Below are 20,691 nucleotides of genomic sequence, written 5' to 3'. Positions count from 1 at the left end.
AACTATACACATATAATGTTATTATCATACTTTTTCAGTGAGGGAGATATCCAGGCAGGCATCAGATTACTAGAAAGAGCAGTGTGAAAGTTATTATTATAGGATGTATCCCTCAGGGAAAGCTGTCACAGGAAACAGTAGCTTAAGCAACTAATTTGACAAAACAATCTTAGAGAAAACAGTAACTTGATTAATGTTTGTTCTTTTCTGTTTCTCCAACATAAGATAATTTTAAAAGAAGGATCTGAGTAGATGGATAATTAAACTGGTGGAGTAGTATCCGACTTGGATTCTTTTTGCATATTGGTGTGACTCCTATGTAAAATCTAATCATTACAGTTTAGGCAGTTTTCTCTTTGATGGAGGAGGTGTTGAAGAACTGCCATATCCCAGTGATTCAGCAAGAAAGGATGGTGCAGTGTGTCTTGTGCGGGTGGTGACTGTGCTTTCTCAAATGATGTATAAAGATGGTGAAAAAAATTAGATGTGAAGAGACCCTGTAACAACATCAAAATTTGGCTTACTCTTGATGTATGGGCCAAGAAATTATTTATGTCCTTCCTAATTTTTCCTCATGTTTTAAATAAGGTAACATAGTTGCTGAGATGATTTAAAGTATGGAATAATCTACCTGTTTGGTCTTTTAGAAGCAGGGATCTCTGGATTCTCCTGCTATAAACCTCTGGGTGACTTTGGATGCAGCACTATAATGCATGCTGCATTGGTTTCTCCATCTGATGGATACAGTCATCTGGGGGAAGCAATACATCTTTCTTCAAAAATGCTTCAGGAAATTATAGCACAGTACGAAGAAGTCCTGATTGGAAAAACACAGGTAATATGGCATCTTATTGTCTAGATTATTAATTCAGCAACTCTAATTTACGAAACTCTCATACAAAACTGCTGAGAGTCCAGTCTTTGAAGGGCTTGCATAGGGCACATGTCTAGGAGTCAGGATATGCTGGCAAGTCTGCACTTGGGAGTTTATCTCCTCTGGGAGAGGTATTTATATATTAGATACATGGTAAAAACACTCTCTGCTACTTAGGGCCATTTATAATTTCCCTGTTCAAACATTCAAGCTAAATGCTGAATATATGCTTACTGACTCAGTGGCTCTCCATCTACCCAGTCCTCCAGGGATTGCTATTCTGGGCTCTGGGGTGATGTCACCACTCCTACTTCACACAGTTTCGCTGATGTGGTACAGTCCTGTGCCTTCAGCTGAGACATAGGAGATGAAGCTTTCCTTAGTAATTCTTAACTTTTGTTAACAGGTAGCCCTGTTTCTGCTGCCTCTACTATCTTTAAGAGAAGACTGACGTCTTTCACACAAGGGCCATTCCACTTTTCTTTTTTAAATGGACCTAAGACAGCTATTATGAAGTGAGTGAAACACCTTATGTTCTTACTCTCTGCCTGAAAAACCCAGGGATGACTGCAGTGTATCACTGCTGCATTCAGGGAGCAGAAAACTAATCTTTTTTTTTTTCCTCAAAAAGAATACCTCTGTTGTGAGTCACTAAACTAGGAACTACAGAACCTGCACAGAAAACATATGAATTGTTAGGCAGCTGTGTTAAGAAGCAACTTCCAACCTTCTCTACCCACTAGCTCTTATTGTTTGTGCCAACACAAAACTAATGGAGGAAGGGAGGGTATATGCTGAGCTCTTAATTTCTGAATGGCAGGGTTGGACTTGCCTTTAAGTCCAAACTTGCTAAGGTTCTAAAATGTACAGTGAAAGCTCCTAAGTAAATTTTGTTCTGCCCACTGCTAATACCATGCAATAACCATGCTTTTTCAATATTGCCATCCTGTAGTAATTAATGGCATCAAAGAGGATGTGGCAGGCTATATAATCCCACCATTCTTACCCATAAGCTATACCTGAAAACCAGATGATTGTGAACTCTTCAGGCTACAGACTCTTTATCCAGTCATTTGAGAGAGAAAGAAGGGAAAGCAATGCCAATGCTGAACTCTAGAGAATCCACCCAACATTTTAAGTTGTTAACTGTCTATCATAGTTCCTGAGAGATTCCCAGCTTTTCCTGGGCTCCCAAAGCCACACTGCTCACAACATGTAAGTTGAGAGAACCTATTTTTATTGTACAGAACTGGGAGGTTGGAGCCTCGCACTAATTACAAACCAGTCCGTAGTATCATCAGAGGAGCTATGACCAACTCCTGCATAAGGCTTACATAAGTGGTGAGTCATGCAGTCTTAGGAAAGAATAGAGAGAGGCTTTCATTATGTTGTTTGCCTAATCAGAAATATGAAAATAAAAGAACACAGCACTCAGTGGGTTACGTTTGGCTAACTGTACACTGGAATTTCTGCAGTTGCACTACGATTGAGGCATTTCATTGTTTGTGGTCCCAGCTTATATTAAACAGAGAGGATTTTTTTCATAAATCTTCGCCTCTAGGGCAGAGTTAAGGTTGTTTGGGAACCCTAGCTATGTGTTTCCAGACATTAATGTCTAGAAGCAGCACCATGAGAGTAAAACTGAAGGTATATGCCTAGGGAGGGTACTGGGAGTAAATTAAGAAACCCAAGGGCAGGGTAGGGTTTGTGAGGATAAGCATGTGAAGAAGCAGTGAAGCGGAAGCAAAGCTTTTAGGATGACTGATCATAGGATGAGAGATCATAGATGATCTCTCATATCTTACTAGTCTCTTCCTGTGCTTTCAGGCAGGTAGCTGAATGGGTATTATTTCATCCATCATTTCTTAGCCATTAATTCAGATGCCTACAGCCCTTAGAAGACAACTAGAGAGTTTTGAGAATCAAGGTTGGATGAAGCTTTATGTACAGCAACAGTTTTCTTTTTACACTGGTCTGATTAACCTACCACTGCTTCTCATTTTCCTCCATTAGTCTTCTGCACCCCATGTGGCAAACTGGATCAGCAGCCTTGTGTCCTGGTGGAAAAAACAAACAAACAAAACAAACAAACAAAAAAAAGGGGGGAAAGGCAAAAACATAACATTTATAACTATCCATATTTTTTTAAACATGGCTACAAGAGCTGAAGGCTGGAATGAACAACAGTAGGAGGGAGTCTGGAGAACCCAGTGGCCAAGGGCCAAGGAACTTCAGCATTAGGACGACACGAGGTGAGTGCTTTCTCTGTCAGAGCTGTTTCAACACTCCAGATGAAACTTTGTTTTCAAATGGTTAATTTGGGACTGCGTGGAGCTGTAGCGTCTTTGTCTCCACCTTATTCTCCTATGGATCCACATGCTTGCTCAGTGCAAATATTCCTAACATAGTGCACCTGAGCAGAGCAGCCAGTAGACATTTCTACCTGCCCCACAATCTGCCTCCCACTGCTTTCCTGCCTGGAAAGGGAACACAGTGCAGTGTGTCACAAGCAGAACAGGCACTACTGTATGAACCATCAGGAATGTATAATTGCTGCTCTCTAAGTTGCCAGACTGCCTTCAAAAGGACTTGTATGCAGAATGCTTAAGGTTTGAGTAGGTGTGTTTTGGGGATTTGGGATTTTGTGGGGATTTGTTTTGGGGCTTTTTTCAGGACGGGGTGGGGGGGTGGAATCCTCTTCATCAATCAGTGGGTGGGGGAAAAAAGCAAATTGTTCAAAGCTGGTTGACTCTGCATTTATTTAAGCCCTAAAATTGCTCTCCAGAATCTGTATGCCTCTCCCCATCCTTAATTACTTCGAACCTTGGCTGCTCTTGCTGCACTGCAATAGCAGAACCCCCGACTCTGTCCCTAAACCCTCCCCCTGGGCAGCTGTAGGGCCGGAGTTGGAGACTCAGGTGACTGCAGCAGGTTCTGTCCCGCAGCCTAGCCCATCCCGCCCTGGTAGCGGGGCCCGCACCGGCGGGGCTGCCCGAGGCTGGGAGATCCCGCCCTGGTAGCGGGGCCCGCACCGGCGCGGCTGCCCGAGGCTGGGAGGTGCCGAGGCTCGGGGATTCCACAGGCTGGGAGGTGCCGAGGCTCACGCCCGTGGCCCACTGTACTTTTCATTGCTGCGGCCACGACAGGAAACAGCACCTGGGCTCAGCAATGCCCAAATCAAAGCCTTTTTCGAGGGGAGAGGAAGGTGGATGTAATGGACAGTATTTTCACGAGTACGGTGTTCCTCGCACATCCCTGGCCACCATGCCTCCGGCAGCCAGAGCCACCCGCCCCACCGGGCCGGCGGTCCCTCTGATTGTCAGACGACGATGCCCCATGCGAGCCTTAAGAGCCCTGTGATGGCCGGGGCGCGGCGCGGCCGCCCATGCCCGGGGCCCCTGTCCTGGAGGGCCTGCGCGCCCTGCCCGGCGGGCTCCGCGCACTTCCGCCTGCCGCGGCTCAGCCGCTGGGCCGGGCCGGGCCGGCCCGCGCAAGGGCCGCTTGCCCCTCAGCGCCGCGCGGCGGCACCGCGATGGCGCCTCGGCCGAGCCCGCGGTTGCCGTCCATGGCGGCCCGCCGCCCTGCCCGGCCGCTGCGCCTGTGCCTGGCCGCCGCTGCTGATGCCTGCGGGCGCCAGCGCCCTGACCCTGGCCCCCGGCCCGCGCGGGCGAGGTGCAAAGCGGCGCTTTGCCAGTCGGCTGCGGAGGTGTTCGACATCGAGGAGCTGCGCCCGAACGTGCGTGCCCCGCAAGAAGCCGCCGCCCAGTTTCAGGTGGATCTCTTCCAACAAGGTTGCGGCCGAGCGCCAAACGTCAGTCACCCGCGCCCCGCCGCTGTCTGCAGGGAGACGTTGTGCGGAGCTTCGAGACAGAGGTGGGGCGGGGAGTGAATCCCCACGCAGAAGCGGCGCGCCGTGCCCGCTGCGCGCCCCCGCACCGCCCGGCCGCGGCCACACGGGTCAGAGCGCGGCGGCGGTACGCGGCTGGTGCCGCCGGGGCTGGCCGTGTTCCCAAAGGAGGGTCTTTTCCAGTTCGCGTGGACCAGCACCACTTCTACTTCGACATCAGCGCGATGGAGAAGGGCGAGCAGATGCTGAAAGCAGAGTTCAGGGTCTTCAAGCTCAAGATGGCACGTGTGTCCAGAAGGTCCGACGTGAAACACTTCTGCAAAGTAAGTGGTAAAATAGGTAAACACTTAATTGTGCTATACCAATGTCAGACCTATAATATCATACTTTTCTGGGATTTTGGATATTTCCAAATTCGAGTAGAACTTTATCTGCTTGAGTTGTTCTGAAAAATAATAATAGCAACCAGGGATTCATAAGAAAACAGGGAGGATAAGGATTCTGATATTGAGTGTATATTTCTCTGGCGAAGAGCAGGATGGGACTTTTTACAAACCTGAAGGAAGACAAAGATGTGGAGAAACAGAATACTTGGAAGGTATTAGGTGTTCAAAATAGAATAGGAATGGTCAGGTTATTTTCCTGTAGTACCAAACAGTTTGGCATCCTGCCTCTGAACTCATCTAGAAGTACATGTATGTAGTGATAATTGTTTTCTCTGTTAAACTGTCCAGTCCAAAACCTACTTTTTGCCTTATTTAGAATGATGGTAAAGAATTACAATTATGATGTAGCAGAAATGTGCATAATCTTCATATTTCTTGTTTTGTTGGAAGAACAATTGGATTAATTTCTTATTGTTTTTGTTGTATTGCTCTTATCAAGGTGGAAGTGTATGAGCTCTTGGAGAGTGGAAGTAAGCCACAGAAAAAACATCTAATTGCATCAAGATTATTGTCCCTGTACACAGAAGGCTGGGAAGTCTTCAATGTCACGCAGACAGTAAGCAGAGAAGTCTGACTTCACTTTATTTCTAAATCTCTTACGGTGACAGCTCATAACACCAGCATTGCCATTATGCTGAGGTTTGTGGTCAATTCAAACTGAAGAGGGAGAAACTTTCTCTCTACACTTAGAAGTACATCTGGTGCTACCTGAATTAAAGAAGTGTTTATATGCTGCTAGCAGCACAGGCATGGTGAGAATTGAGTAACCCAAACCTAATCGATGGAGGGACATCAGGCCAAGTATGTTGTTGTGATAAAAACAATAATGTGTTAGTCGTTAGACTGCCAAAGGATTTGCAATTGATAGTGTACCAAAAGTAAGTTTTCATTTCTCCTTCTTATCCTGGCGACATTTCTGTAGAGCAGCCGTTGTGTTTCTGGAATTTATTATACTACTTGGATTGCTTTTCATTTAACTTTCTCTGTACACTTCTTTATTTGTTAGCTTCAAGATTTGTTTTGTAGATATCCATAAACTGTAACGGTAGTAGGTGAACGCCTTTCCATGGCAAAAAAAAGCCACACACGGTTTAAGACAAACATTTTTGGGGGTTTAAAACTGTACTCTGTGACAGTGGTTTTTGTTGCCTAAGCTTTATGATCCCACTAAACTGTGTGCTTGGATGGTTGGTCAAATTGCATCTTAAGTCATGATATTCCTGCTTGAGAATGGCCTGGCCTTATCTATTAGTGTGTAATTATAACAATTAGATAAGAAAATATGCTTGATTGCAAGTTAATTTCTTCAAATGCCACATTTGTTAAATTTAAATGAGTCTTAACGATATGAAAAGTCTGGAGGGTTCATATTATTCTGTTGAGATTGCTATGAAAAATATATATCTGGTGAAGGTCAAAGAGTGTTTATTTTAATATTAATACTTACACTCATTTATTCACTGGTAAATTCTGTGACATTAATTATCTTACTGTAAATATAGGTTTGGGATATGCATATTTTGTATTTTTACATTTTCTATTTTTAAGTGCTGAATTACTGATTTAAATATTAAACTCAGTGGACTCTCAGCTATACAGTTATCTCAATTCTGTCACAATATATATCCCTATACTCTCATAGCTTGTTGCCTGTTCCCTTTTCCTAATATAAACATTGCTTAATCATAATGCTGTAATAGGAATATTGAAACAATATTATTTTGCTTCCCTGTCACTACCAGGTTTCCAAGTGGGTTGGAAACAGCAGCTCCAACCATGGCTTATTGTTAACAACGACACACGTATTCAACAATAGAATTGAACACAACCTGATTAAGTTTGCCAAGAGCCAGGACACTTTGCAGGGGAGTAGAAATGCTCTCCTTGTTCTCTTCACTAACAGTAACAAACAGAGGTCTCCCAGCTTTGTACTGTCCTCCACAAGTAAGTTCACTCGAGTTTTAGAGTATGAACTGTCTGTTCAGCTTCTGATACCTCCTGCTACCTCATGTATACCTAACCTCAGCTATTTACTTGCAGTGTTGAGCATGTTTGAAGTTCAGCTTTGTCACTGATCAGAGTTTAATTTGATAGTTCTCGACAGTAGATCACCCAGCATCTTAAGTTGCCTCTCCCCTGAGAAAAACTGAGTTTGCAGGAAATATTCATAATGCCTACGGGGAACCTGGTTTATTTTTTTGTAAAGGGATGGGTGTTCTATTTTTTTAAGTACTATTTATATTATTTTTGTGGTGGTGAAAATTGTATATTAGGTTTAGACTGAAAAAGCTTGAAAAACTTCGTGAAAATGCTGGTAAAGTATCTGTAAGTAGAGTTATTAAGTGTAATTTTCAAGAGTGAAAGAGGTTGTAAATAAGCAATTTGAACCTCTCTGTCCTTGGCTTGGTTTTTAAGCACCTATTTAACTTCAGTGACTAATTAGCATTGTGACAAAAGGCTGCTTTCATCAAAGACAACGCCCTTATGCCTTAAATTACAAAACAGTGTCTTACCTCTCCCACTACTCTTCCTGTAAAACGAACACAGACTGGATTTTTAGGGTCTGATAAATGCAAAGAGCAAAAGTTGGGAGGAAGGGCAAAAATAATGCAGTTCTGGCTTTGCAGGCTTTTCTGGTAAACGGTCGTATTTGAATATCAGAAAGAAGCTAGGTAGGACTTGGATCAAAATTAAGAAGTAGATAGTGAAATTGATTAAAAATAAAAATGAGGTTGGCCTGTTTATTTTTGTTCTCCAAAGAAAAATTAATAATGAAATCCTAGATCCCAAATAATTGAGAATCAAGCTCTGCATGGGATACTGTGCCAAGACTGAGAAATTTCTCAATGAAGAAACTCCCTAGACCTGCCTGTTGTTTGTGGTCAGTGACTACTCAGATTGTTCTTCTACATATCAGTGAGTTTCAGCCTCTGTAGATGGATCTTGGGGTCTCCGTGGATCTCAAGGCTTCTCAGAAGACACTTCAGAAAGCACCCTATTATCAGTAAGCTTTATTCCTTAGCAGAGTTCCGTAAACCTGGTGGTGATTTTTTCAGATCAAAAAATTGAAAAATATATTTTTTAAAATGTTACTTTACACATTATCGGGTTACTGCACACTCTGTTTTGCAAGTGTACCAGTAGAGTTTGTGGGAGAATACTGGAGAGAAAGAGGCTGTGATCTCCACCCTCAGTTAACAATGCTCAGTATAATGTGTGTTGTAGGAGTGGCTGTATGAAGACTGTTAATACCATTCTGACCAGATTCAGCCCTGAAGAGGGACTGTGGAGTTCACAAAATGTGTTTTGTAGATAACTGAGTTTTTCCTTTCTATTTCTGCTGAATTGGGGTACTTTTTTCACACAAAGTTAAATGCAAGATTTGGCAGGTTTGGAAATATGGCTGAAATGGCAATTGAATACGCACCCCTTCTGGTACTTTCACAGGTCAACTGCCATTTCAAAATCTACTCTGAAGGCTTTGATGTAGATTTATGGAATGTATTTTCATGCAAAATACTGTACTTAGTAAATGAATTTCATTTGTGAAATATTAACACAGAACTTCCTTTCAGAATCAGAAATAAACCCTGACAAAATTGATAGTTCACATGTGCTTCATGAAACTGATGTCATCAAAAGCAGCAGTGCAAGCATGGGCAGGAGACCTCGAGCTGCCCCAGTCCCTTCTGCCAAAAGCCAGGTAACAGCATGTCATCGAAGGGAACTCTATGTAGACTTCCGTGCTATTGGCTGGTCAGGATGGATTATTCATCCGAGTGGATACAACGCATTTTATTGCAGAGGGTCCTGTCTCTTCCCTTTGGGGGAAAGTCTGAATGCAACAAACCATGCTACAGTTCAGTCCATTGTCCATACACTGAAACTGTCTCAAGATGTCAACATGCCCTGCTGTGTGCCAGATCAATTGAAGTCCCTCAACCTTCTCTACTTTGATGACAAAGAGAATGTGGTCCTTAAAAATTATAAAGACATGGTGGCAACAAGGTGTGGTTGTCATTAGCAGGACCTCTTTTTGTCTGCATTTGGTGTGCACCTGGATTCAGTTCCCTATTTGTCACTGAAGATACCAGAAGAGATGGTATTTCAGCTTACAGGGCAGGAGAGCCAGAAACTTATCTGTACATTAAATCCTTTTCCTCTTACCATGGCTCTGTGGAAAGGTGGCTGACTTTCAAAGAGTTGTGAACTTCAAGACCTCCATGGAGAGCTCTTTGAGTGCCTGTACACCAGAGGAAACTATTAAAATCAGGACTTCCTATGTGAAGGAGTTGAAACAGATCAAGTTGACTGTTCAAATTAAGGTCTTGTTCTGTATATTAATGCTCAGAATTTTCTGTGATTTAACAGGTGTGGTATCCTACCTCAAACCAGGATGGGGTGTAGGTGTCTTAGTAACACAACCTTATTCAGTTTTGGCTGCATGATCCAGTAGGGATGTACATTCCTACATTGAGCTTTCAGGGTTTTTGCCCACAGCTCATCTTGGAGGCCTCTACCACCTGCTGATGATGCATTATTGGGAAAAGCACTTCTTCCCTGTGCTTTATGCAGCTCTACCAAATGCAGAAACCTCCTTGTAAGTCCCCATGGTACTTGCTAGCCAGTCTGAGGGAATGCAAAAGTCAGTATTTGTCTGGGAATCAGCACATTTGGCTTCTAACTCAGGGCTGCAACTCTATAATGAAGGGTCAGCCAGTTCCTCTGTAAAATTATTGTCTTCCACCATGGTCTACTGTGGCTATTCAGCTGTGTGGCACCAGAGATTGTCTTTGTGTGTTTGCACAGTGGTTGTACAATGGGATCCTACAATCCAGAATACTCATAGTTTAGCAGGAAGAAAACCATTAAGCTTTGGAGGTCCATGGGAACATGCTGGATGCTGGCCTGGTCCTGTGTCTGAGGCAAGTTTGGTGGAATGTACTCAATGATTCCCTTCCATTCTTCCTTGAAGAATAGGACATAGACTTGTAAGGGGCCCCCTGAGGTCTTTCAGTCTTGCTACAGTTTCATGCAAGTAACTAGCCCAGTACAGTTCCTCAGTCAATTCACTGAGTTGTACCTTTATCCAGGTTAGGTTTCTTGTCTCTATTAATCCTTGAAGGAGGCTGATTTCTCACAGAATGTGACATCTCTCATGGGTAGAAACTTTATGGAGAATTTTTTTACTCCAATGAGATTTAAAAAAAATATATATATATATTTATGTGATGTTTTTCTTTCTGTAAATACTGATGTCTATAATAAATTTATTTTATTTAAAACCCAAACACTTTGGGTATATTAACTTAATCTGTAATATAAAATGTTGATTTTTTAAATAAATGTAATGTGACATTGGTCTGTTTTGTACGTTGTATTTGAACCTCCTCCCGAGAGGCCTGAATCAAATACTTCTGCAGAAGACAGGACATTCCCAATGGCTATGGTGAGTACTGTATCTAGTCCTCTGATTCTGTGTCAAGAAGTATAATGGATAAGCAGAATAAATGAGTGTCTCTTCAGGAAGGATCCAGGGATTGTTCCTGAAATGAAAGCATCTTGATCTTGGTGTATGGTCACCCTAGTGAAGTGAAATGCAAATCTGGTAGCGGGGTGGTTCTAACTGCTGCATCAGCCACACCCAGCCATGGCTGGGCAATTGGCATTGGCAAAGGGACCTTGGAAAGCTTAAAGGGTCATAAAGGATCACATTTTACTGGTTTATTTCCCAGGCTGCTCTTTTGCACTTTTCCCTTTTCACTGCAGAAGTACCTGTGGTAGTTTAAGTCTGTAGGAACCACACCTTGGGAGTGGGAAAATGTATCTACAGTGACAGTCCAGACAAGGTCACTTCTGAATGGTGACTTCAGCTGATATCAGCTGTACTTCTTTTGGTAGAGGCCCTAAGAACTGAAGTCATAAGTTTTCACAGCCAAGTAACACTGTAAGAAGGACAGCATTTGGAGCAGACTGGCAGAGGCAGTGTCTGTGTCCAACATACTCATCTTCTGTCCATGCATGACAAATGCTTCCAGCACCATCAGCTGTGTATCAGCTTCATCCTTCACTACTCAACCTAGAGAATTGTTCGATTTTTTTCTAGGATATCTTAATGTGTTTCTTCTTGTTTCAGAATCCAGGAAAAAAAAAAGGAAAATTTTCTACTGAAAAGCAAGTATGATTAATAAATAAATGATGGGCACACTGAATATAGCTAACATAGTGCTGCCCTACAATAGGTGAAATATGCACAGGCAAGCTAGGAGCACTCAGTAGTTTTGCACACATTAAATTATTTTTTTTCTGCGCCACTCAACATAGTCTCATTATGCCCCATTAAACCCTGATAATTAAAACAAAATATATTAGAATTGTTTATCCTGGACTTTGTAAGGAAATGAGGTTCATAATAATGCCAAGGGAAAAAATTTACACTACACCACAACTTGTAATTAGAATAACAATTAAGTACAAGTAGGCTCCTTTTTTTGTTGCCTTTTTCATTTTGGGTTGGTTTAGAATAAAGGTGAATTTTCTTCTTATTCATTAACTGAAATATGTAAGAATTCCAAAATAAGAAATTCTATACATTGGAGTCTTGGTTAAATCAGAATATGATATGTTAGGTGACACACCAAACAGCAACAGCCAGGGTTTTAGAGGGAATAGGAGTTGTCTTCAGCATGGCCAGTCTGAAAAAGGATTGGTGACTCAAAGTGAGCATTGTTATACCATGTTGCACCACCTCAGCAGCAGGAGAAAGCAAGGCTTGTAGCAAACCCTGTTGTGATGCACTGTACCAAGACCACAAGGAGACCACCTGGCCCTGAAGAGCTGTCCCTGTAAAGAGCAGAAACAAAAAGGAATGAGTGCAGATTTTATATTCAGGCTGCCACCAAGAACATCACACCCCAGGAACTGAAATTTGGAGATATATAGATGAAGAGCTACATATTAAAGGACCAAGAGCATTGTGTCACGTCTGCCCTGCCTCCAGCTCCAAGCCTCAGAGGGTACAGCCACAGCAAGGACCTGCCTGGGCTGGAAGCAGAATGCCCTCAACCATTCCCTGTGGAGCATCTGGACAGTGCTCAGCTCTGCAGCTCGAGAACTGCTGGCTCAGATCTCTGACAGCTCAAGGATCTCTGCATCCTCTCCATAGCATGGGATCAGTGTGATGCTCCTCTAGCAACGCAGCTCATGTTTTGTACCCACAGGCATATGGAAAGCAGTATTTCAAAGGGAGAATGACTCAGACAACCTTAGAAGAGAATCCAACCCCAGGGTTGTGCTCAGCCACATGACAAAACATTTGGTCCAATTTTGGAACTAAAGTGGTCCATGCATGTGAGGTATGTGCAGTCACACTGTACTGCTTAAGGTGAGTAGACCACTAAGCCTGGTCCTGAAAACACCGCAGTGAGATGGCAGTGAGGTGTCAGTATATCGTGGAGGAGAACTAACAGCAGGGAGTACGAATTCAAGAGAGTGGTCTCCTGTTTGTAGAAATGTTTGTTTTAAGGGATTTGTGTGGCACAGCTTTCACAAGGCATAGATGATGGAAAGTACTTGTTGGTACTGAAGCAGGAGGAGGGATAGATACACTGGATGTCTTCGGATGGGCAGAAGGGGGGATGGGCTTGGGGAAATTGGTCTGGGACGGTTTCCTTTGGTGGGACAAGATAAATGTGCCTGCCCTGAGGAAACTGGAGCACAGCAGTGTTGTAAGCAACCGAAAAGCCTCTACTCTACTCTATCCTCTCTGCAGGCTTGAAAATGCTGCTCTATATGAGGCATTCTGTTTGAAACACTCGATGTTGTTTCCAGACTGCCTGGGGTAGTTACTATAGTTTCTCGTCCTCGGTGTAGGAAATGAGGCAATTTCTTGAAAGACTCGTGAAGGGTAGTACTTATTCATAGTCCTTATTCATAGGACTTTGTCTCCCGGAAAGAGAGGAGTGGCTGGGTGCCTATATAAGTTCCAGGGCTTTCCCACGGATACCGAACCCTGTGGACTATCACCGGTCCCTTTCAGATCACATATGCAAATACAAACATGTATACGTGCGGGTTCTTTCTTGTGTATGCACCCATGTGCCCACGTCTTCAGAGGTAGCCTCACTCCTGCTTTATCCAAATGATGATGCAACTTCTCCATAAACAAGGTGGAGTGCTCAGGCTAATTTGAGAACGTTGCCACATCCAGAAGGTGCATTTCAATGGCTTTGTGCAAAAGTATGTCACACCTAAGCCACTTCTCCCCTTCTGGCCTGAAGTGCAGCTCACCGCTAAGGAGAGTAGTTAACAGGTGTGAATTTGCCTTACCTTCGGTGAATGAGACAATTGTGCGTTAAAGCAGCTAATAAAATGTTTTCTTTCTTCCCACTAGGTTTATTGCTAGAGAAGCCATTCACAGAATAGGGGGGACTGCTAACTTTCTGTTGTCACAGGATGTGTGCAGCTTTAGATTCATGTAGATACTAACTGCCCTAATTCAGGCTGAGATCACAGCCTGTCTTGTTCTGGAAAACCAAACCCGCAGGTTTTGCCTGGGAAAATAACCTAATATTGAGAGGTGACTGACCTTTAACTAAAACCACGATTTGGTGATATATAAATCTAGGCCTTGTGACACAAAGCAGCATTAAACCCCAGCACGCTGGTTCAGATCTGCTCACAGAAATCTTGCTTGGTTAAGTATCAGGTTAAATTGAATTGTCAGGCAGCACAAAACCGGTGATAAAAATCAGTATAGACTCTGTAGTGTGATCCACATCGCAAGCAACTGTTTGTCTATGTCAAATTTTCTGCGGAATGTGCTGAGCCAGTGTTGATGGCCAAGCAACTGTGTCTTCAAAACCCACAGACTATAAGAAAAAAGAAGTATAATTTCCCCAAAACACTTGTAAAATTTCCCGGGGTTAAATCAGGCTAAGCATTGGGCCAGCTTTCCTGACAATAAAACCCTAGGGCTGAAGTGCTGCTGTGAATAATTTACCACAATTTTCAGAATAAGCAGTAAATTCTGAGTCTCCACTGCTGGTCCTGGGATTCTCATTTTACTGCTGCAGTCCAGGCTGTAAGTGGAAGGTGTCAAGGTTTTAGTGGCTCAAAATCCGATTTAGAACAGATGGTGATGCAAGAAAGAGAACTGAGAGATAGAAACTGAAACTGATTTCTTGAGAGGAAAGACAGACATTTGCTGTTGGAGTTAAGGCATCACCTCTGTTTAGAAAAAATAAGCAAATGTAAACATGTTAGTTAACCCACTCAATATCTAACTTAACTAGATCAACCAATACCTTCTAAGAATTGTTTCAGTTTATTTTCTAAAATTTATGCTTTTTGTATCACAAAAAGATGTGCACCATGTTGGGGGAATGGAAGAAGTTGTTTAGTTTTCCACTTGTAAAATACTCCTGTGCTTGATTTACCAACGCTACTTAAGAATTGAATCACATAAAAAAAATAGCCTGGAAAGGGCCTCTGCTTGTCGCCTGTGTCCAACCTTCTGGTCAAAGCAGTGTTGACTTCAAAGTCATAGCAGGATGACCAAGACAGCATCAAAATGCCTATCCAGATAACATAAACATGGTGTTGAACCATCTCTGTGCTCATCTAGAGATCTGAGATAAGTTTATTCTACAAAAAAGCCAATTACCCTGTCTTGTTAACACAAGGAGTTGCAGAGAAATCAAGAGAACATGTCTCTGGAAAATGTGAGCTGTTTTCAGGATTTCTTAAAGCTGAGACAACAGTCAACATCTTTGAAAAGCAGGTCATTGTTTTAGTGGCTCTTCATGGATGAGTATCCTGAAACTGGAGAGCTATTTTTGAGACTGTTATATTGTTCACAAATATTTTTTCATCAGAACAAGAGAGAAATAATAATACAACTGATGCATATTTCAAAGGCCAGTTCCTAGAGACTTCCAAGCATCTGAAAAATTCCAAATAAACTGGTTCATTGATGGGAGAATAAGGACCACCCAAAGAAAGTGCAAACCTAAATCTGAAATATCATCTTTTTCAAATTTTAAGCGTGACCTGTGCAGTTCTCAATCTTCTGTTAACTCTGGGTACTGATTAGGCAAAAGGAAATAACTTTTCTGCCTTTGACCAGGTTGAATAATATCCATAATCACATCAAACACTTTATGTGACATCTATTCAATTTTCAAAAACATTGTGTTCTGGTAAGCCAGAGCAGCTGTTTCTGGGGAAAAAAAACAAAAACAAACACAACCAAAAACAAAACAAACAAACTTTTCTCCAAAGGGATGGTTAAATATTTAAGACTTTAACTTACACAGTCTGAGTGTACAACTCTCTTCTGGAGTAGTTGTCCACTATAGACAACTCAAATATATCAATTAATCTTTCTGTATCTCATTTTCCTTCCTTCAAATAATGCTACTGCTTTTCTCACTCTTATAACTGCTCTCTTGAAATCTTTTCTTCACAAATCTTGGTTAGAAGACTTGTTTTACTGGGAAAGAACACACCTGGGAAGAAATACCTTTGTACGATCAGGCAATCCCCTGAAAACAAGGATTGTTTTGCCTCATCAAATCCTGGCATAGTCCCAGCCTGTGCTTTGAGTCACTTCAAATGGTAAACATAGGTTTGGTAAAGGCACAGCTCTAGGCAGAGGACTGATGACTTAATCTTCTATGCCATTAGAAGTGCCACAAGGTACCTTCTAGTTTTCCACGCAAAGGGAAGGCAAGTGTGGTTTATGGGCTGTCTTCTGGGTGTTCACACTGTTCTGGCCAGCTCTGAAAGAAAACATATGGTTGTCTTAGACACAGTCCTGTATAGAGGATGGGAGTGAAGGTCTGTGTGTACCTACATGAAGCTTTTTGTGATCTGGGTTGAGTGAGTATAACACTTGCAGGGACATAAACCCAAGAGGCCCTGGGATCAGGGCTGGCATACTGAATGACTTCTCGGTGCTATGTAATTTAAGGTAATACCCTTCCAGTCTCATGCAGTTCCTTTGCCATGTCATGAAATTTCTATCCAAATCCATCAGTTGCTCAACCCTTGTCCAGGCTTTCATAAGAGACTTTCCTCTCTGATATAGGTTCCTATATCTAAGGGTCATTTAATTGCAGTCCAGACAGCAGCTCTCAAATGAGAAGAAAATATATACCAGTATATGCATACCAGTCTATGTAGTCCCCATTAAAAGGGGGTGGGAAAGACAGGGAGGGGGAGAGAGAGAGAGAGAAATTGAAAGAGAGAGAGAGGGACAAGGCTTGCTTTCTTTGCAAGTGAGAACATGAACGTGAAAGTTCAATAACCAGAATGCATTTGCTTTGTACGTTTTAAACCTGCTGTAGCTACTGTAATCAGCACATGAAGTTGGGTCTAATTGCTACTTTCCAGCTTGACCTAATTGGTGCTCTGATTTGCAGTCACCTACCTCTATCAGTCCATGTTTCATTACATTTTACCCTTGCTCCTGAAATCCTAAAATTCCCATGGGGAAAAATAGACTACAGCGATCCATAGCTTTTGTATGTGAACTGACAATTCTTTCTCCCCTGTAACTTTCATTCATGTATTTCATGAACAATGAAAATACAATGGGTTGACAGAGAGATTTATTAGTTACCCCCAAATACTCCTTATTTAGGCAGGCATAAGTCCTTTTAATTCCCTGGGAGTTTTACTTAAACTCTGAATGAAAACTACAGTGATATAAAATCAGCTTAGAGATATTTTCATAACCTAATTGGGGTGTTTATATTACAAGACTATGTTATTCTCAGTCTCTGCCCATAATTGCAAAGACAAAGTTCTTCGGTGAAGAATGTGTCAGTAATTTTCATGGAAAATGATTTAAAGGAAAGCTTTTGAAATATGGAATCCTCATAGTTTTAGCTTTAAATAAGCATTTCAGTCATCATAAAAAAACCCCTCTAATGTCTCCTGCAGCTTTGATTTCAAACACGTCACATTCTTCATTAAAGCAATCATTGTTAAAACAGAGGGACATAAAGCAACATAGGATTTATTCCTTCATTAAACTGATGATCCGTATATGAAGCCAATTAACATTATGAGTCTGGTGAACATCAAGTGTAAAGAGGTTACAGAAAATTAAAAGCAGTCACCTTGGTCTTTAGATAAAGAAAGAACACTTTTACATTATAAATTATAAGAGTGTCCAAGCGGGACAAATCGGCAAATTTCGTTAATTGGAAAATACATTTTACTGCACATGAATTAGGGTAAAATAACCTTTTAGCTGCTAGCTTTTTTCTGTAATCAGGTATTGAGAATCATGGGAAAGGAGGTGTTTGGACATGGAAAGGCAAAAGACTCATTTCATCAAACTAAGCCATTCAGACTTCCTTGAGTTCTACGAATGAGCCCCTCAAAGCTCAGTGCTCTGAAGGAAAAGGTCCATTCAGTGATTTTGCTCATCAGTTCAGCCCTAGGTTTTGTCGTTGTGGATGAAAAATAAGAGGTGTGTTTGTGTGTGCAGCACAGGAACAGTTCTGCTGTCAGACAGACACAATCAGCAGAATGTCCATCCAGAATTATATTTAGTTGGGCTTTTTCTTGCAGACCTAGTAACTAATATTGATGTCACTCTAAATATTCATAGTAACAATAACAGTAATAATAACAGTAATAAAAATTAAGTTTATGAGGGAGACTTTAAGGACTTTACATAACAAGGGAATTTTCTTCTGAAATATTGTAGCTCTGTACGTTATTTCATTCTACAGCTTATTTTTAGTGCTTGCCTTTGGCAGCTGGATGAGAGGACCCACCAGAGAAACATGGTCCCAAGCAATTTAGTGGGTATGTTTTCCACTGTGGTCCCAGCTTCGCAGGAAAGCGTCTACCGCACGGAGAGACCCAGAAGCAGCCCTGCCAGCATCCTTCCCCCGGAGCAGGGACTAGCCCCGGTCCGCCCCGGCGGGCGCTCTCCGCGGTGCTGAAGCGCCGCCGCCGCCCCTGGGCTCCGGCCACCCGAGAGCAGCGCCCAGGACTCCCCTGCGCTAACTTTTAATTATGTCAGCCCCACGTTTCGAGCATTAAAATTAAACAGACATCGAGCTGGCGAGGGGTGGGGGATTATATATTGCTTAGTTATCTCCTTGTTTTGCAGCTGCTGCTCCTTGGGAGAAAGTTGAGTCTCGGCCGGCTCCGAGTCCTTCTATTTCTATTTAAAAAGCGGCGACTTGGAGCACTTCCCCGTGCTCCATTCCGCCCTCTCTGCCTCCTGCAATACGCTGAACTTGCAGGCTTCAAACTGCTGGGGAAAGTGAGTCTTGGAGCCAAACCAGCAATGCAGCCCCTGACTAGAGCAAGGCCTGAGAGTGCCATAATGAAGTTATTATTATTTTATTAGGGGTTCTTATGATAAAACACTGTCTCATTCCTCTCTTCCCGATGTCAGACAAAAGTCACTTCTGTCTCCGTGCAAAGGGATCCTACAGTGCTGGCCCTGTGTGCATTTTAAAGCTCAGGATGGAGAGGCTGGCAGGGGAGACCCAGGCAGCACCTCTGGGTTATGTTCTTCTTTTTAAGGTTCCTTGACCTAAAGCTTATGCTGCTATTTTAAGGAGGTCAGTTGGCTTCAGAACACTGGTCTTTGATCTTGCACGGTGCTGTAGAAGCCGTCTCGATTGGTACTATACTTTGCTGCTCAGAGACTTTCCTGGATGGTGAGTCAATATCTGTTGTCAAACAAAGATATTCATAAAAGTGTTTATGTTAATGTGTAGACATGTAAATAAATATGTGTATATATAAATATATAAACACATGAATGCAGCTTTCTAAATCTGTTACTAGTATGATAAAATCGTAAGTCAGCGGACAAGATCAGATCAAATCAATTTGGATCTCAAGTACAATTAATTTTTGCCTTGTTTTGCTAAAATAATGCTTTGCAGGGCTGAAACATAACTTCAACTTGAATATATATTAGGGGAATTTCCACATCTATGCCAAGTGTCAAGGCAGATAGAGCAGGTGATATTTCTAAGGCTTATTTGTGTTTATATAATGAGATCATATGTGCAAAATAACTTTCCAAAGACATCATCTATTCAAAATCTCTATTTCTGCACCTGTATTGTCTGTATCCATCTCCTTTGCTCTGGTATGAACGTGCTATGTCTTTAAACTCCCATCAGATCTAAGAGAGCCTGTGTAGATTTGCTCGCCCTTCCTGCACAGAACATTACAATGTTTATAAAATATTAAATTTGTGTAGTCTGCCGGAGAAGCAATTGTTCCAAAATAAAATCAGCAGTCTAGACGAAACATAGACACCAGAACTTATCAACAGTTGTCTGACTTACATCTTCTGATGCATCTTGAGTGGGTCATAATACCAACTTTATTTTCAGTGGTGCATAAATTAATTACACGCATTTAATAACCAAAATATCATTATATTCCCCCTTTAATATCATAAAGGCTTTACGCCAGGGAAGCACTTAATGTGCAGGGGGCCATAACAGGCTATTATCCTTGTGTAATGCTATTACAGAACCAATTATGCGCCATTATACTTGCTTTTTTTGCAGTTTATGTGATTTGATCCAATCCCGCGTCCCTGACTTGAAAATTTCATCTGGGTACTTTAAAGTCTAATTTTCACCCGGGCTGAGGCAAGGGCCATCTCTCTCCGCTGAGCCTATGTCTCGGATGCATTTTAAAAGTAATTGCGCAGGGTCCCGCCGCATATCATTTGCAGACGGGAAGCGAGCATAAATCCAGAGACCCCTCGCTGCGAACAAAATCAAACTTTGCCGTGGTACGATCGCTTGGAAAGGCGAGGCGTGTGCAGAGCGACCCCCCAAACCCCATCCGGCGGCAATTACCCGGCGCTCCGGCAGCCCGGGGTGCGGGCGGCGCGCAGCGCTCGGCGCGGAGGGGCCCCCCCGGCCCCGCACCCGGGGCACCCGGGGCGGAGGGGGGACACGCCGGGGGCCGCGAGCCCCGGAGCGCCCAGCGCTCGGAAAATAATGGGATTGTGTTGCTGCCGTTCACATTCCTGGCGTTTGCTGAGAAATGACGGTTTTTTCTTTTCATCCTTTCCACCCCCCCCCCTGCTCTGCACACCACGTGGGCCATTTGTAGGGCCCAATAGACCTATCCAAGTTACTCACTGTAGACAGCGCTGGAAATAATCAGATTAAGGCCAATTATGCGTGAGATTATAAAGGCAAGTGCTGAGAGGCAGAGCATGCTGTAGACAGATATAAAGACATCTGGCCACTTCCAGAACTCCACAGAGCCCTTCTGTCTCTGAAGCCAACAACTCACAGCGCCTTATTCTAAAGCAAAATACCCCCAAACCTTACCGGTGATTTTTACGTCTTTTCGGTTTAGGTATGGATTACTATATTCATTTGACTTCTGGATATTTTTTTTATGACTGCATATAAATTTGAATAGTTGTTTGGTGGTTTGGCTTTTTTTTTTTTTTTTTTTTTTCCGAGGACATTGGTTTCCAACCTGAACATGGCTCTCCGTTGCTTTAAAAA

General features: G+C 42.6%; 1 protein-coding gene across 1 annotated transcript; it reads left to right on the top strand.

Moving 5' to 3' along the window:
- The first annotated feature begins 4,930 nt into the window (after positions 1 to 4,930).
- LOC108639010 (bone morphogenetic protein 7-like) lies at positions 4,931 to 9,191 on the top strand. Its single transcript, XM_018068943.1, has 4 exons — positions 4,931 to 5,044; positions 5,607 to 5,723; positions 6,910 to 7,111; positions 8,749 to 9,191. The coding sequence occupies exons 1-4, from the start codon at positions 4,946 to 4,948 to the stop codon at positions 9,189 to 9,191; spliced, it is 861 nt and encodes a 286-aa protein (XP_017924432.1). The 5' UTR covers positions 4,931 to 4,945.
- The last annotated feature ends 11,500 nt before the right edge of the window (positions 9,192 to 20,691 follow it).

Source organism: Manacus vitellinus, unplaced genomic scaffold (genome assembly GCF_001715985.3).
Source record: "Manacus vitellinus isolate BGI_N305 unplaced genomic scaffold, ASM171598v3 scaffold_15_pilon, whole genome shotgun sequence".
NCBI lineage: Eukaryota > Metazoa > Chordata > Aves > Passeriformes > Pipridae > Manacus > Manacus vitellinus.
The sequence above is the reverse complement of the archived record's forward strand: the minus strand, read 5'-3'. Positions and strand labels throughout refer to the sequence as shown.

Coding starts and splice junctions, on each gene's coding strand:
- LOC108639010 (XM_018068943.1), top strand. CDS start 4,946: ATGGAGAAGGGCGAGCAGATGCTGAAAGCAGAGTTCAGGGTCTTCAAG. Junction 5,724..6,909: donor TCTTCAATGTCACGCAGACA/GTAAGCAGAGAA, acceptor TGTCACTACCAG/GTTTCCAAGTGGGTTGGAAA. Junction 7,112..8,748: donor CTTTGTACTGTCCTCCACAA/GTAAGTTCACTC, acceptor TTTCAGAATCAG/AAATAAACCCTGACAAAATT.